The sequence below is a fragment of the Gordionus sp. m RMFG-2023 genome, chromosome 2 (assembly GCF_954871325.1).
Source record: "Gordionus sp. m RMFG-2023 chromosome 2, tfGorSpeb1-WG-v2, whole genome shotgun sequence".
In the NCBI taxonomy this organism is placed as follows: domain Eukaryota; kingdom Metazoa; phylum Nematomorpha; class Gordioida; order Chordodea; family Parachordodidae; genus Gordionus; species Gordionus sp. m RMFG-2023.
In genome coordinates, this window is record NC_088776.1 from 18,795,882 (window position 1) to 18,813,580 (window position 17,699).

Below are 17,699 nucleotides of genomic sequence, written 5' to 3' on the forward strand. Positions count from 1 at the left end.
AGTGGAAAACTGTTTCGTACGAGTGTAATTTATTAAAAGAAGGAGGAATACCAGAGTAGAAAACTATTGCGTACAGGTGAAGGTTAAAAAAAGCTGGTAACCATGGTGAAAAACGAGTATGAGCTTAATAGAATTTAGGAGAGTAAATTAGATTTGAATTGCAGAACATAATTTGACAGGGATGAATGTCTATATGTTTCGTAGGGTTATTCACATCACAATACTAATTATATCCTATCTTTTAACATTACAAATAGTTAAAATTTTTATATTAAAACTGTTAGTCAATTTTTTATAATGTGGAAATGAAAAGCTTAGAATTTGTAAAGTACAGGGAGGTACAGTAGAACATTTTTGAGGCATTGGTGATACTATTAATATGGATGAATAGTTTAATCTGGGGAAGAGGATAAGGAGAAGTCACAGGTAAGAATAAAGGGCAGACTTTGACAATTGAGAGACACATTAGGGTGGAGGATGTGATGGGAAAGGTGACGTGGTTACCGGTTCAAGAGTTAATCCAAGGGTGCACAAATAGTGATCTAAATAGATTAGTCCATAGACTTGAGAGGAAAGATTCGTATTATAGTCAAATGTGGGGAACGTTTCAGTACAGCTATTTAGAGTTTTAAAAAGAAAAAAAGTCTGCACAGAGTCTGCAAAATTTAAAAATTAATGCGGTAATTATCTAAAATATTTAGTGCCTAATTTGTGCTTCCTTCAAACAAAATGTAAGCTGTTAACCGGTGGTTATAAGTAAAATATGAACGATTTTTGCATATTGCCAAAATCTAAAACTGTGAGGTGAAAATTTTGGATATGCCAATATTTAGTGGCCTCAGTTGTACATTAATATTCCAAAACCCTATATAAAATTAAGATATCTAACTTATTTAATTTTGCAAAGGAAGGTTCTAATAAACCCACTAAAGCTATGATGCTTAGACCCCTTTAAGATTACCCTTTAATATCAATCATGCATAAAAGTAAGCCTTCCTACTACAATTATCTCAACAATTCATCACGATCAATATTTTTATTTTACAATTCTTAAAATTATAATTTATTCATTTTCAAAAATGGCATAGAACCCATTTATCTGACAAGTATACTTTTTGTGTATATGGTTTAACTCTTTTTTAAGTTTGTTACATTCAGATTCAACACAGAGTTTAGTTCATAGACGAAGTGGAAGGCAAAGAAAATAAAATAAAATTTAAAAAATTATAGAAAAAACACGAAAAAATGACAATATGCATAAAGCACGCAATGCAAAATTACACAAAAGGGTGCAAAAGTGAAAATAAAATTATAGAAAACCCGTAAAATATGCAAAGAACATGCAAAATAACGCAAAAAATGACATAAAAACATGTAAAATGTTGCATTACTACAGAAAACACAAAATTAGATGGAATCTATACAAAAAAAACAGGCAAAAATGACAATATGCATACATTAGGAAAAATATGCAAATATCATGCAAAAATTATGCAAAGTATGCTAGATTACGCAAGATATTCAAAAATCACGCATGAGGAAAAAATAAAATCAAGCAAAATGAGAAAATATGCAAAACAGCACATAAAAAATGTCCAAAAAAAGCATTCAAGAAAACGAAAGTAATAAAAATCTAATAAATTGGTGTCCTGTATTTTACCAGATTAAGATATTTTTTGCCCTTCTTTCGAATATTCCTACCGGCTCTTATGGTTTAAATTGAATTTGTTTATTTTAACTCGAATCGGATTCAGGTTCATGAAAGAAACGGATTAGGGAATTTGAACACAAGGAAGATAGTTTTTTATTATCAATTTTAAAAATATTAATTTTGAAAATCAAAAATCTCTATTTATTATAATCTCTATATGTAGAGCAAAACGTATAATCTTCAATATTTAATCGGCTTTAAAATAAAATTTGTAGTGGCATTTTAAGGTTATAAAAAAGCAATTGTTTTATTTAGATTCTCAAATAGAAAATATATTTGACATGCCTAATTAAATTTGCGTTCTGATCACTCACCACAAATTTTTAAACTAATTTATTACATTCCAATCATAGTATAAATATAGACTGATTTGTATTAAATGACTACAAATAATGTTATATCATAATTTATAACTCAATATGAAAATAAATTTTTTTAACTAAGTTAAAAATTTATTTATATTTGTAGTATAGACCCGTAATACTGGAAATCAGGCAATTATTGTATATCTTTTATAAATTGTCTCAAATTTATAGAATAGATCTACACACTGGAATACTATTCTGTTCTTGTATCACATTTTCAAATTTTAAAAAAATTCTCACAGTAAATGATTTGATATTGAAAAAAAACCCAGGCATTTTATTTCTTCCCTATGTGAAGAATAACTATCCTATAGATTTACCATTTTGCCATGAATATTTAAATCATTTTTAATATATATAATAAAGGGAATGTATAACCTCTTGTAAGTTGTAACATATAATATATATTAGTTTATATTTATTTTAAAATATTCATAGACCTTGGAGGAGATTTAATTACTTTATGAGAGGAAAAAGAGAGCCTCCTTTTACACTAAGTAATGTGAGTGGAACTGGTATAACAATGTGCATTTATTTATGTTATCTTAATTTTTTAATAGCATAAATATCTATGCTGAAGGAATTGTGTATTGAAGGAAAATTGGATATTTTGAATTGAATAGAATTTTTTTAAAAAAAGTGGATATAACCTTTGCCAATGCAAAACATATAATTAAAAATGGATTAATTCAATCTGGTGTTCATATTAAAAACGGCATAACTGGGTTATCAGTTAATTATTATTTTCAACAGACTGCTTTGGGTAAATGGGAGGGGGGGGGGTGTATTATTCTTAAGAGTAATGGATGAATAAGAGGAAATTAATAAAAATAACGAGGAATATGAATTAATATTAAAAAATGTTAAAAAATTGAGAAGTATTCCCTGTCATGACTAGTGAATACAAAATCCACATAAAATCAAAATATATTATCATTTATTACTCAACAATCCAATTCTTATAAAATATTAAATATAACTCTAAGCAGGAAAATTTTACAACCAAGATAAATGTTTATTTAATTCATAAGATTTCTAGAATTAGAAATTAAAACACTAGAGGTGAATAAACATCATAAAGGGAGAAGATATAAGTTGATTATATTTTATTTGATTTTTCTAGATTATTTTATGACTTCGATAAAATAAATGATTTATAAAATTATATATATATATATATATATATAATAGAACTCATTTTACTTTCTATTTTTAATTTAAATTGATATTAAATTTATTTCGTTATATTTTTTTTATATAAATTAATGTTTTAATTAATTTTTATTATTTTCATTCGTTTTTTCCTCTAATAACTTATGTCAAAATAAATTGTCCTCATATGAATGTTATTTCTCTATCCATTCCACTTAACTTGTATTAAAATATTCGAGACAGTTTATAGTATAGAGAAGCTATATTTTGAACTCATATCGACTATTATTTGATTTTAACATAATCCACATCTCTCTTATGAATGAATTCGCTTAGAACCTTAAATAGTATTATTAATGTCTCAAACCCATTTGACCAACCCCGGTTTGATATATGGCATTTCCCCATAAAGCTTTAAATGAGTCAACTCATACAACTATCAATTTTTATTTAAACGGAAATGAATTCAATGATAATTTTAACAAAACAGCGGCTCTTATCCAAGCTAATCAAGATGTCAATCAAGTCATACTCAATCTCTCATTAGGTCTATTTTTCTTGGGCCTCATTATATCCAGTATCATAACCATCTTTTGCATACTCAAAAGGAAAAGGGAAATGCAAAATTTAGCCGCGAAATTATTTCCTAGTGGATCTAAAAATTTGAGTCCCAACGTCCAGAAATCTGGCAAAAACGTTAACCCAAATAATATACTAAGGTTTAAATATAACCTATTTAATTTTTTTTTATACCTATCTTATCTTTTTGCAGTGGTGTAGCCAGGATTTATCGGGGAGAGGGGACGATTATATATATTTTTGGCAAAATCCTATTTCCCTGGTCTTAGGCTGAATACTATATTTTTAATTTTGTTTTTTTAAAACATAATATCTTTGTATCATCTCCGTTAACGTTGGCTGAACAATATGAGGCAATAATTTTATATATACCATATTATGTGCTTTATTAGTGTAAATGTATGCCTTAACTAGTATATATCCAATATAAAGCAAATAATTATTGCAATAATAATAATTCTGTAGTTTATATGCATAATTAGATTTCATTTTATAGCTTTAATCTGTTTTGTAGGTGGTTTAAAGGGGAAAAAAAATATTGGTTAGATATGAAATAAATTGCCAAAAATTTTAGCCCTGTTGCCCCAACTAACTGAAAAAGATGTTGAAATAGAATAGGGCCCCCCCCCCACGGGGTGAAAAAACAAGTTTTAATATTTCGATCCAAGATTAAAATTTTTTACTCTAAAAATTAGAGATATATACATTCCTCTAAACATTAAAAATACGTATTTTTAATTTTTAAAAGGAAATTATGCCAGAGCATAAAGGAAATTACGCATTATGGCAGAATGGAGAACAAATATATAGTTCGAGTTAATATTTAGTACCTTCCATATTAGTTTTTCAATCAATTTAAGACAAAATAAAGTCAAATTATAAGAGCATGATGTCCGGCAAACTTCTGTAAACATTAACATTGAAATTTATAGAAATCATCAGTACGTATCTTGTACATTTTAGTGCTTCAACCCTTTTGTTAGATAGTTTAAAGATAAACACATTATTGACAAAATAGAATAAATTGATAAAATAGAATAAATTGACAAAATAGAATAAATTGCCTGTCCTCCTAAGACGAAATGATATAATCACTTTATATCTAAGTGTGTCAATATGTAATGCCTAATTAGACTTAATTAATCAATCAATAAGGTAAGTCAAACCAAATATCCAATATGTAATGCCTGATTAGTACATACTAATTTATCAATTAGTTTTTAAAATCAATAGATAAAAACCAGTTAGGAGCGAAATAAAAATAACGGCACGCCTTAGGCTGAATCTAAATACCGAAATTGCGATTCAAAGAATAATTACGTCGAAATATATTAAGGATTCTTTTTCCATGATTATATTTTTGAATCTTATGGTTCTATAATCGATATAATTTGTTCTTTTAGTTTATTCAATAGATCGAAATATTTTAAATCGAATTATATTTTCAAAAATTTAATATGAATCTATCTCATATTAAGACGCAGTCCTAAGCCTAAACTTATCAAACTTTTTAAAGCCCTATAGCTTATGCCAATATTTAATGCTTAAATATAATACATTAATACTTCAATCTGTTTGGTAAACAGTATGAATAAAAGTTATTTGCAAAATAAAAGTAATTCTAAAATTGGTATCAAGATAAGATGAACGAAAAATATAGAAGCATTAAAATGATTATATATAATAACAAAAAGAAATAAACGAAATATATAAAAAACATCATACATGGTAAAAAAATCAACTTTTTGTGGTATTTTGAAATAAGAGACTCAATGTCTATGCCTGCCCCTTTACTTTAAATGTTTAGTAGCAATTGCATAAAAAAGAAGTCAAATAGAGTTGTGACATCTTTGGAAAATGCGATACCAAAATAAGATGGATTAGTTACGGTGAAATGGGAAAAGATTACAATAGATGATTTTTACGTTAAACTAAGGTTGAGCGATTGTTAAGTAACGTAATAAAAATATCACGTGCACCTTTACATTCAAAAATGGTAAAGTTCAAACGTATATCTCATACAAATTATAGCTTCTGTGGTAAGAGTTCCTTTTTTAAATTAAAAAAATTATCAATTTCTTTGCACATATGTTTATTTTTCAATAAAAATAAACTAATGATAAAGTGCGCTGTGCATTTTTGCATACATTTTTCTAAAAAACCATGCACATAGGAGTACTGAGGAAATGCTTAGATGTTGGCTAAATGTATTGCTATGCATTGATGGCAAGGCCTGATGGGCTATGGTAATCTAAGCATAAAAGGAGATTGTGATAAATACTTAATTTTATTAGACACCAAACCTACTAAATTCGATAAAATCCAACAGTTACTTAGAGCTGTGTAGAATAAATTGTTAAATTTTTTAAAAATAATCCCCTCTCGAATTTTAAAAATTTATTAAAATTGGGTTATTTTTGTCGGAGGGTATTTTTGTTTGACTCCTTTTTGTCCGGTGTCTTTTTGGCCAGCAGGACAATTAAGTCCCAAATTTATAATTTATTACAGATATTTTTATGTGAAAATTTTATTATAAGAAATGTGGCTATTGTATTGTTTAGAATTATAAAATCTAAGAAAGGGTTTTACAAATTAAAAAAGTATACTTTCGCTTTGATATCAATACAAAAATATTATAAAACACAATTTTACCTAATCATGTATTCCATGGTGAGGAGAGAAAGAGTTTTTCTTCCAACCACTCATTTATTTGTAAACCAAAAAGTTATATGAATTATAAAAATCAAAAGAAAATTTAAAAATCTTGGTCCATTATAAATATTATTAATTTTTAATATGGTATTAAATCTGAGTAACATTACATTATATATGATTTATTATTCTAAAACCAGAAATAATGACATTATATAAATATTATTTTATAAAAAAAACTTTATTTGGGAGTTTTTACTAGAGAAGTTCTAATATAATATTTAAAAAATCGATAAACTATCATTTGAGCAACATGAATATTATAAAGATCTTTATTATGTAGAAGTTACATTATTCTAGAAATATATAATATTTTTAAAATAATTCTTCTTAAGGCACTTTAATGTATAATTCATAAGAATTTATCTTAAAATTAATTTTAAAATATTTTTCTACCATAGACATTAGTTGTCATATTAGTGTTTTTCTGCTTGAGTTATATTAAAAAATTAATATTTTTATAAAGATCCTCTATATAGTTTGTATGCATGTTAAATAATCCTTCATAATATCCTGCATGCTTACCTGCAGATATCGATTACAGTTAATTTTAGATTTACCCACAAAATTATATTTAACAATAAATATATAAATAAATACTTATTAAAACATTGGATATTATAAGAGTGAAAAAAATTATTTTATGCAATACTTATGTATTATAAAATGATAAAAAGTTATTGAATTTCATTTAAATAAATATAATGTTATCATGATAACTATAGTTATAAGCCACCAATGATGCCTTAGGCTGCTAGAAGAAGCGGGCCAATATCTGCCAATTAGGGTCTGGGAGAAAAAAGTTTCCAGCCTTGGGATTTCGAGAAAATATGATAGGTTTCATGATAAAAAGAGATATAAATAAATATATCTTGTATCAATTTTTAAAAATTAGACACATATTTATATAATTTAATATTAATATACAGTAAATTATAATTTAAGTTCTACTTTATAGAAAATGCCAAATTTATATTCTTAAAATTCGTTTATGTATGGGGGGAGAGGGGATAAACACTATGTCGATGTCGAAACTAGTAATCATTCTATCTAAACTTTATATTAATATATCGCTAATTACCGATGTATTAAATTTACAATGCTATTATTTTGCCTCACACCTCCTTGGTCAATAATACCTAAACATATGATTCTTTATATCCCCTCCCCCCCCCCCAAAAAAAAAAAATCTAAAACTATTACATAACATACATAACTTTAGATGATATATGTTTTTTAATGATAAAAATTTTTTGATATTCAATTTCATTTTATTCTTCAATATATAAAAGGTCACACTCACATCATATATAACATAATATAGACTAAAAATCATGACTAGACTAATTTCTAGCTATCCTTTTTCTTTTTATATCTTTTCAAATTAGTTATTAATTTTTATAATACAATTATAATGAATATAATTTTAAAAGTAGCTTAATCTTTTATCGTTCTTTTTCAGCATATTTTCTTTATATATTTATATTACATATCATATTTTTCCCATTTATTAAATAAGCACCGAAGCATCGATGCAGGCTAAAGTTAAGAGTAGAGAAGAACTGATAATGGATATAATTGATGATATGCCAGAAGATCTAAAAATTGCCCCTGATGCATATGAAAATAGTTGGATGAGAAAGGGTTACGATTATGCAATCCTAGATCAACAACAAAACAGTCCTATGAACCAACAAATTAGACCCCAGGGACTCGTTAACCAAAGTAAAATTCTATTATGGAATATTTTTACATTATTTTTTTAAATAAATATATCGAACATATATTTGAAACCTAAAAAATTAATATGAGCAGATCTTTATACAATATCAGTAAATATTCAAATAAAGTATAACCCATGACCGGAAAAAATATTATTATATATATAATTTTGTGCGGAATTTGAAGAAAGTATAAATTTAATAAGAGAACGTTGTTAATCTTTATGGCTCGTTTTTGAATAAAAATATTTTCAAAATGATTACCTGAGTTTAAAAATGACTAAATTAATTAGTTTTCATCAATATTTTCTAATCATTTATTTTTCAGAATGTGCTAAAATTATATTGGTTAATTTTTTATAAGCAACAAATGTTGCATGTTTCACAAAAATACTAAAACACTGATTTAACAGTTACATATAGGAATTAATTTAAAATCTATTAGTGCTTTAAAAACTAAGTAGAATAAATAATAAGTGGGCTATAAGTAAAATAAGCATGATTATATCATACAGACATTTATGGTGTATAATTTGTGTGTGCATGAATTCAATAAAATATCTCATTAATTTTTAATCTTTCTCCAAAAGAAATTATTTAGAAGTCCTCTATTATACTCAAGATACCAATCATTAATAAATATTCATATTCCAGTTATTTTATCAATATTATATTTACGCTATAGTATAATTATTTTTTTAAAATGCAGGGTGAGTCTAAATTTAAAAAAAGAAGCTATATACATTCTAACATTATCTGTACAGTAGAGAGACAGGTTTATTTTTAAGTTTGGATATATTTTATATTTTAACATTGAAATCAATCAATTTCATTCTAATACTATTTATTCCAAATAAGGGAGACCAGAGTAAAGCGATTGATAGGATGTGAATAATTTTAGCCCTTGAGTATAAAGACATTAAATTTGTTGTAAATAAAGATGTATTTTTATATATAATTTCTTACCTATTTTTTTTGACAAATGTTTGCTTTGGTTTGATATATATTTCCAAAAACCTCTTTTTAATACATAAATTTTTAAAATCACCTAATTAGTATTTTTTTTTCTTTTAACAAATTATAATTCTAATGATTTATAATGTTGTACATAGGTTGCTTAAATTCTAATTTTTGAAAGTTTTTAGCTTAGTTAGAAGTCATGCAATAATGAGTTATTTGATAAATATTGGGTAAAACAGCTATGGGTAAAACGGTGAAAATGTTCCATCTGATTAAAGCTGCAAAAAAACAAATTTTCAAATATTTACTCTTTAAACAATATAAAAATATTTTTGAAAAATGCAACATTATAATAGTCTGCGTAATATATGAAATTAAAATTTAAAAAATAATCGCTAAAATAAAGAATATTTAAAAAATACGAAGTTCCTAAAATGGACACTAGTGTTGTTAGAGCGCCCGATTTGGGACGATTCTTTAAAACGACCCGATTAAAATTTTAGCCAAAATAATATTATGTAGGCCTCGAGATTTGGCAAATAGTGGTCCAAACCTTTCTGCCATCTATGAGAAAAATATAGACTTACATAATATTATTTTGGCTAAAATCTTAATCGGGCTGAATGATATTTTTGATAATTTTTTTATATTCCCTTATTGTAATTTATTATATATTAGTTTACAAAAAAGTAATAAATATATGTCAAAATTTCTAATATTTTATTCAATAAAACAATAAAGTTATGTTCAATTTTATTTTAACCACTACCAAGTGCTTAGTCATTTTACACTGGACACGGGGTTCAATTGCATAAATCGCTGATTTCACAGAATTTTTTATAACTCCTAAAGTATTATAGCTAGAGAGCTTCATTTTTTTTACTTTTGTAGTTAAAGAATTGGGCTATATAATAAACTATAATTTATTCTGTTTTACTTTTGTTTTAATATGGTAAAAATGCAAAATATCGATCGTTTTATCCTAGTCTCTCCTAATTGGGGTCAATGTTAGAGATACAATCAAAATTTTAAGGCATCTTCCTAACAATGCGTTTTTAATGCGGTAGTTTAAAAATGTTTCTCATAATTTAATTGCTTCTAGATAACACCCTTATTTTTAATATAAGCTGATTATGAAATATTTTGTAATGAAAAAATTTTTTATTAGGTATAAGAGCAAAAATGAGCATTATTTATAAAGAACGAGATATTAATATATGGATTATATAAATTAAAAGATTTTAAACCATGAGGTCTGTAATTCATCAATTAAAATTATTTGTGTAACTTTGATTTAATTGGTACCATAGTCCATCATTTTCCTCCATAAAATAATCTAATTCATTATTAAATTATTACTTTAGTAAATTTTTATTATTATCATAAACAGTAAAAGAATATTAATGTTAATTTAATGAATCCATTTTAAACGCAAGAAAAATATCAAAATATTTTAATATTAAAAAGTTCTTAAAAACTATGTAAAATGGTTAAAAAAAAATCCCATGAAATATCTTCTTATATCATGATATATGCTTTAAGCTATTTTTTCTTTTTACCATATTGGAAGAACTTTAATTTTTATATATAGATAATCTTATTATGTCCTAATTAACAATAATAGTAGTAGCTTTATGTATTTTAATTTTATTTATCAAATATAATAGGATAGTTTTTTACAGGGATCCAAACCGAAACAAATATCGGTTCAGTTCAGGTTCGGATAAAAATAACGGTTCAAGATTCAGGTTCGGTTTGTAAAAAATTAAAATATCGGTTCGGCTCGAACCTCTAAAAACCGGCTTAAACATTTTTATATTCAAATCTACATTCGAATTATGTATAGGGAGGTATATTTTTTTTTATTTCATCATAAAATAAAAAACACATACATAAAACCTTCATTTTTATTAATTGCATATTATAAAATAATATTTAAATTATAAATAATTCAAATAAATATCAATGATTAATTTTAATATGAACAATATTTAACTTTATTTACTTAAAATTTTTTTATTAGGCCTCACAATTAATATATTTTCAAGATTCGTCTCACTCAAATTGCATCTATAAAGAGATGGTATAAATTTAATTGTTGAAAAACATCTTTCCACACTAATTTGAGTAGCTGGCACTGCCAGTATGAAACAATTTACATAATTCTGGGCATCGATTACTCTGATTTCTCCAATAGTTTAAAATATTCATAGTTTTATTTAACCTAGGTTCTTTAGAAAAATTAACTAAAATATTTCTAATATTCTCCGATTTTTTTAACAGATTTTGTTTGTTACCATCTTTTTTTAAAGAAGATTTTCTACTAAATCCTTTTTTAGATGAAGATACATTAACCGGCATTGATTCACCTTCACTAGAATGCTCCACTCTTATAAAATAGTTTAATTCAATGTTATGCCATATTTTAATAATATGCTCTCTAGACTTGGTTTTTCTTAGTCAGAAGCAGTTGGTTGATATCTATATAATATCATTAAAAAAATCTTATTATTTTATGAATAGATATAAAAATATATAAAGTAAAATAAAATTATAAATTAAGGTAAATAAAATTATCAATTAAATTTATATAAGATATAATATATTTTTAAAACATAGCTTAAATATAAATATAGGCATGACAAAAGGCATTGTTGTTTAAAAGTTGTTTCTCTCTAAAATTCATAGTTATTATTGAACCAGCAAAGGGTTAAGTAAAATATAAATGTCTAATTTAACTTTTAGACATATGCCATAAAAATCCCCTAAGGTTATCTGCCCAAGTTGTAAGTTCTTGGTAGCTACTATAATTGGCTTTATTTATCAACCTTATAATTGCTTCCCATTCCAAAGCTGTAAAATAAAGTTCATGTATGATACTGATAATTCCTCACACATATCTTTTAATTCATTCAATCTCTCTTGCATGTCATAGGTTGATAACAATCTATGATAAGCCAATATAGATCTTTCTAAGTTAAATTTTTTATGATTGATATCTATTTTGTCCTTAGCTTCTTGCACGCAGCACGAGCATTAATAATTATATTAGAAACTGAGCAATTTTTTAATGCATGATTACAAGTTGTAAGGTATGAGAAGCACATCTTATATTTATAATATTATATTGAGAATCATTAAGATTGATTGTTAACATCAGGTACATTTGTGTTCAAATCTATATTTTGTATTTGTTCTTCTTCATCATTTTCAGGCATTTGATTGTCTTCATCACTATCCTCAAAGAATAATTTTATTATCTTAATAAGATTTGCCCCATTGTCAGTTGTTATTGTGCATATTTGAGATGTTTTGATTTCATAATCATTTAATTAAAAGTATTTGTAAATTTTCTGTAGTGGGTCGTTCAAAAGTTTCTTTAATTGCTAGTGTTCTTAAAACAATTTTTGCTTTTTGAATATACTGAAGATTAATCCCAATAATGGACCTGTCTAGACGACATTCAATTTTTAGAGATAATAACTTACCATTAATTTCTTTGATTATATTTTGCCAAATACTTAAGACTTATTCTACAATATTTGATTAAATATTTGAGAATTAATTTTAGTATTACCGTCTTCTAATATAGGATCAAGAATTTTTTTAAAACCGTTATCATCGATTAATTTGAATGGTCTGCCATTAAAAGTGGGCAACTCAGTACTAGCATCGATTATTATTTATTTTATTTAGTTTTACTGATACTGTTTGATCTTTTAATGCTTCTTCTATCGTCTGTTGGCTTAGTGAGATAAACTTTTTATTTTATTAGGCTTTTGTTGTGACATTTTGTTAATTTTATAGAATTCTAGATGATAGTTTCTTTTTAGGTGACGCTCAAGATTTATGATGGCCTTTCATATTTATTTGACAATTAGTAATATTATTTGATGTGTCATTTATAATAGTATATGTAAATAATTTATGTATTGGATTTAATTTTCTCTAGGCATTATAATTTATAAGCTTAAAATATTTAAAAAATGCAGTAAAATGGCAATATACTAGTTTATAAAAATTATGACTGACACTTATCAATCAAATGTGATTGATGATAATCTTTGAAACAATTCTAATATATTTAAAATTTTTGCAAGTAATAACTTACACATAAAATCATGAGGCTCGAACCGGTTCAGAGGCATTTTAGCGGTTCGGTTCAGGTTTGGTTTGATCCCTGGTTTTATAGTTTTCGTGTGCAAAATTATTATTTTTCCAAAATATATAATAAACTATAACCTAGGGAATAAGTACTAAATCCAACAAAAACCTCTAAGAATTGGGTATCTCGCTTATATCTCTTATAGATTTTTTTAAAGCAATATTGAGAATAATAAGATGATAGGGGATTAAACAATTATATTTGGAGTTCTTAAAAAATCGCTATAAATGTGGAAATGTGTTCAACATTTCAAATTGGGGAATCTTAATGATATTTTTCCCTGGCACTTAATATAATTATTTTTAATACAACTTTTAAAATTTTCTAGGAGGTATAAACGAGTTTCCTAATTTTAACAATTTTTGTTTTAGCAATTTAGAAAGGGAACCGAGGTTAGAGCATTAAGACATTCACTTGACCTGATCAATTTTTTAAATATAATTTTAGTAAATTTATTTCTATTTTCTAAATCCTATTTCTATTTTATACCCAATGCCTTATTTTGGAGTTATTCAATATTATATAATGTAAAAGAAAATTAATTAATTAAGTAAAAATATTTGATAATTATTTTTAACCTCAATCGCCTATGATTTTTATGCTACCCCCCCTCCCCCCCCCACCTTCGATGGTATCTAATATATACTAACAACATCAGCTCACTTAATAATAAATAAATTGTGATACACATATATTTCCACCAAAAAAGGTATAAAACAGGGGTTCAAACCGAACCCGAAGAAGAAAACTCGGGTAACCCCCCGAACCCGAGAATTTTATTTGAACCCGGGTTCAATGTATTGTTTAAATAAATTAATATAAGATATTTGTATAATTGTAAATACAAATATTAATAATTTCCTTGACATTTTATAATATTTTCAAATTTCCATTTAAGAAGTGTTAATAAATTTTAAACAACTTAATTCATTTACTCCATATTTAAATTTTTAAAATTTATTCTCAAAGATTCCTATTGGATTGTAAATAAATTTTAAACAATTAAATTCATTTACGCCATTTATTTTTAATTTTTAACTTATTCTCAAAGATTATTAATTAGAAATGAAAATGAACAAGTCAATGTAAAAATTATTATATTGGATATTTTAATTTAAAGAAATATGTCTAAATAAAATTTTTTGAATCTATACATGACTTTGCTTTGTATTTTTAACTATATTTGCCTATAAATAAAATAAAAAATTATTTTTTATACCAAATTTATGTCTAGTTTTTTAATTATGATTTAAATATAGAATATTTTTTTTTATTAATTTAAAAATTTCTTAAACCCGAGCTGAACCCGGAACCAAACCCGGGTTCAAAAATATTTCCCTGAACCGAACCCGAACAGAACCAACCTATTTTTTTTAACTTTAAACCGAACCCGAACCCGGGTAAAAATTTTGCCGGGTTCGCATCCATGGTATAAAATATTAATATATTGTGTTTTAAAAATTATTATCATCCATTGAGTATAAGGATTAAAATGAAAGAATATATACCAGTAGTACATCGTTATAGTCTAGCAAAACATAAATTTTAGAGAATAGAAATGCGCGGATCCAGGGGAGGGACTCAGGGGTTGTAACTTACTCCTTGAGAAAGCAGTTTTTAAAACTGCGATATTTGGAATTATTATTTAATATCTATCTATCCTTTTGTTTGACCAACTATACTTTTTATAATTTTTTTAATTTATCTAAAATACTTATTTACATTTTAAATGTTTTCCATTTTATTCCAGGATATCAAAATAAACACAATATCTTAGAACAAAAATTAATAAAGATTTGTAAAAAAATTTAAATAATTTTAGGTAATAATTAAATTTATTAGATGAACTGGAAAAGATAACCGCTTAGAAACAAAATATTAGAAAAGGGCAATTGGAAATTTAAATAATTTTTAAAAAGCAGAATACTAATTAAATCCTACAAATGACAAAAAATCAAAGATCTATGTAAGATAAGTTGTATAGAACGCTTTGAAAATTTGAGAACTCGATACAATTAATTGATAAAATTGTGATTCGATATCATATCCATATTTATATGATGAAGAATCTCACTATTATCTCCTTGGAAAGGATTGTAATTGATATTCAGAATCGGGAACAAAGGCGAATGGCATTCTGTATACGCTTCAACGATTTGAAAATATTATCGCGTTAGTATTAAATAAAATTATATTATTCTATTTATATACTTAAATAATTGTATGAGGAAATTGATAATTTTAAAAAAGATCCTAATCAAAAGGTAAAACTTATTGCAGAAATGGTTGGGGCTAAAGAAACGAGACCTAGAATTACAGATTGTTGCTTCAATATAATATTTTTAAAAATCTTTCCAATAAATGTTATACTTAGCCTTTTTTAATTAGAAAAACTGTTGCATAGTTATCTTGCTGATAACGCAGAAGAATATTTTTAATTTCAATTGCACTTGATGATGTTCTTTCGCAGGTTAGTGGGAGATTTTCAGAAGACACAAAGTTAAAAAATCAGATGTATAGAGAAAGGGTTGAGGCTGAAAAATATTTTCAAACTAATAAGATTGAAGAGCTGTTTAAGAAGCACAATGATACTGCAAAGGTGGAAAGCTTTTCCTTAATAAGTATTCGTCGACATTAATACATGCCAAGAGAATCCCCCATAATTATTTTCTATATTATTTTAATCTTTGGCATGTTCATATTACATACCACTTTTGCATATTTCACTTTAAAATATTTATAGTTTTGAAACCTTTTTATATCATTTTTTTTTAAAATAAACATAAAAATTGAGTATACGTTTTTGTTAAAATGGATTTTATTTTTTAAACCACTTTCTATTCCTGGATCCGCACCTATAGATATATTTTATATCCAATTCCAGTAGATCATAACCGTTATTACATAATATATACGATATAGAGTCCATTGAGATTTGGAAACTCTTAATTTCGAATCATTTACTATTTAAAAATTTAAAAATTCTGATTTTGCCAAATGTGTAGAGTACATACAATCTCAGATAATTTTCGCCATAAAGGTTTGTATATTTTTTAATTTATATTTAAAATTCTAAAAGAGTTTTTTTAAATTTCACGGCAAAATAATTTGAAATTCGCAATGTTGGTACTCCATACATACTGAAATACATTTCAGGTTAAGTTAGATATTTAAAGTTTAGAAATCTGTTTTATTGGCCATGGATTCTATATCCCAATACAAATATGTATAATACTAGAAATGGATGCATCCCGGCCTATATATATATATACTATTTAGGTTAATATTTTCATTACATTCTACTATCTAATCTATTGATCTTTTTTTTATCTACTGTACATTTATATAATATATATATGTGAAAATCGTAAATAATTCCGTTGATTCTTCGTAACCATGCACAGTTTTTGTGATATACCTAGATTACAATATAATTTATTTGGTAGAATGGTTTCGCTAAGTAAGGATAAAATCAGATTCAGCAGGTTTAAATTTAAATAGAATCACAAACCTAAAATATTTTATATAGAAAGAAACGTTTATTTTTGAGCAGCCCTAAACAAATTAAGAATTAACTTCTTAACAAACCTAAATGATAGAAGTTAGTGACACAATCTTTTAAAATTTTTAAATATAAGGCTAAGAGATTTTTTAAAAACTAATATCTTTTGGAGATTTAAGACTTATATTTTGGAAGATAGAAATGGAAAAAGTATGTTGGGAATATTCAAATTTGAATCCTTGATATATAAAATTTTGAATTTGATGATTAACAAGTGAGTGAAATTAAGTTCTTATAATTTAAGTACGTGAAAAGGGGTCAAATAAGTGTGTTTCTAAATTAAAAATTGTTTTGGATGCACTCAGTTAAAATAAATTGCTAAGCACGCTTTTGTTCAATTGATTAAGTATTTGTTTCTATATGCAAATCGTGTATAAATGCCTAAAAATTAAAAGCATATATATATAAAACCAATATATAAATAAATATCCGTCGATTATTCTAAAACATTTTTTTTTGTAAATAAAATAAGCAAGAAGAGCATAATTCTGTCCACGATCCGCTATTAAATAAATATCCAAATAAACTCGAAAATATTAATGCCTCGCCTATACCTATCGTTCCCGTTACAACTCATTCTAAAAAATCGGAAGCGATTGAGAAGTTTCTAGCTCTCACAAGTACTAATATGCATCAAAAAGATACCCATAAAATGGCCATTCCACCATCTATGCCACCCGGAGAAGATCAACAACAATACGCATATTATTATGGAGAAGAGTAGAAATTATTTTTTTAATAGATGTAAGAAGATTTTTTTAAATTGGTTATA

The 17,699-nt window shown here is 25.5% G+C and overlaps 2 protein-coding genes across 3 annotated transcripts in view; one reads left to right on the forward strand and one right to left on the reverse strand.

Annotated features, from left to right (window-relative positions):
- LOC135923196 (tolloid-like protein 2) overlaps positions 1–6,590 on the reverse strand; it is a 32,666-nt gene extending 26,076 nt beyond the window's left edge. For both annotated transcript variants that reach the window (XM_065457812.1, XM_065457816.1), the window contains exon 1: positions 6,460–6,590. The gene's annotated coding sequence lies outside the window, so the exon portion shown is untranslated. The remainder of the gene's footprint in view (positions 1–6,459) is intronic.
- LOC135924150 (uncharacterized) lies at positions 3,622–17,699 on the forward strand. The gene is made up of 3 exons (XM_065459200.1): positions 3,622–3,947; positions 8,039–8,244; positions 17,404–17,699. Exons 1-3 carry the CDS (start codon positions 3,622–3,624, stop codon positions 17,649–17,651), a joined length of 780 nt encoding a protein of 259 aa, XP_065315272.1. The 3' UTR covers positions 17,652–17,699.

Excerpts from the sequence above, each read along its gene's own strand:
- LOC135924150 (XM_065459200.1), top strand. The coding sequence starts at position 3,622 with ATGGCATTTCCCCATAAAGCTTTAAATGAGTCAACTCATACAACTATC. Across the intron at positions 3,948-8,038 it reads AACCCAAATAATATACTAAG|CACCGAAGCATCGATGCAGG; the intron begins GTTTAAATATAA and ends TTATTAAATAAG. Across the intron at positions 8,245-17,403 it reads CCAGGGACTCGTTAACCAAA|AAGAGCATAATTCTGTCCAC; the intron begins GTAAAATTCTAT and ends AAAATAAGCAAG.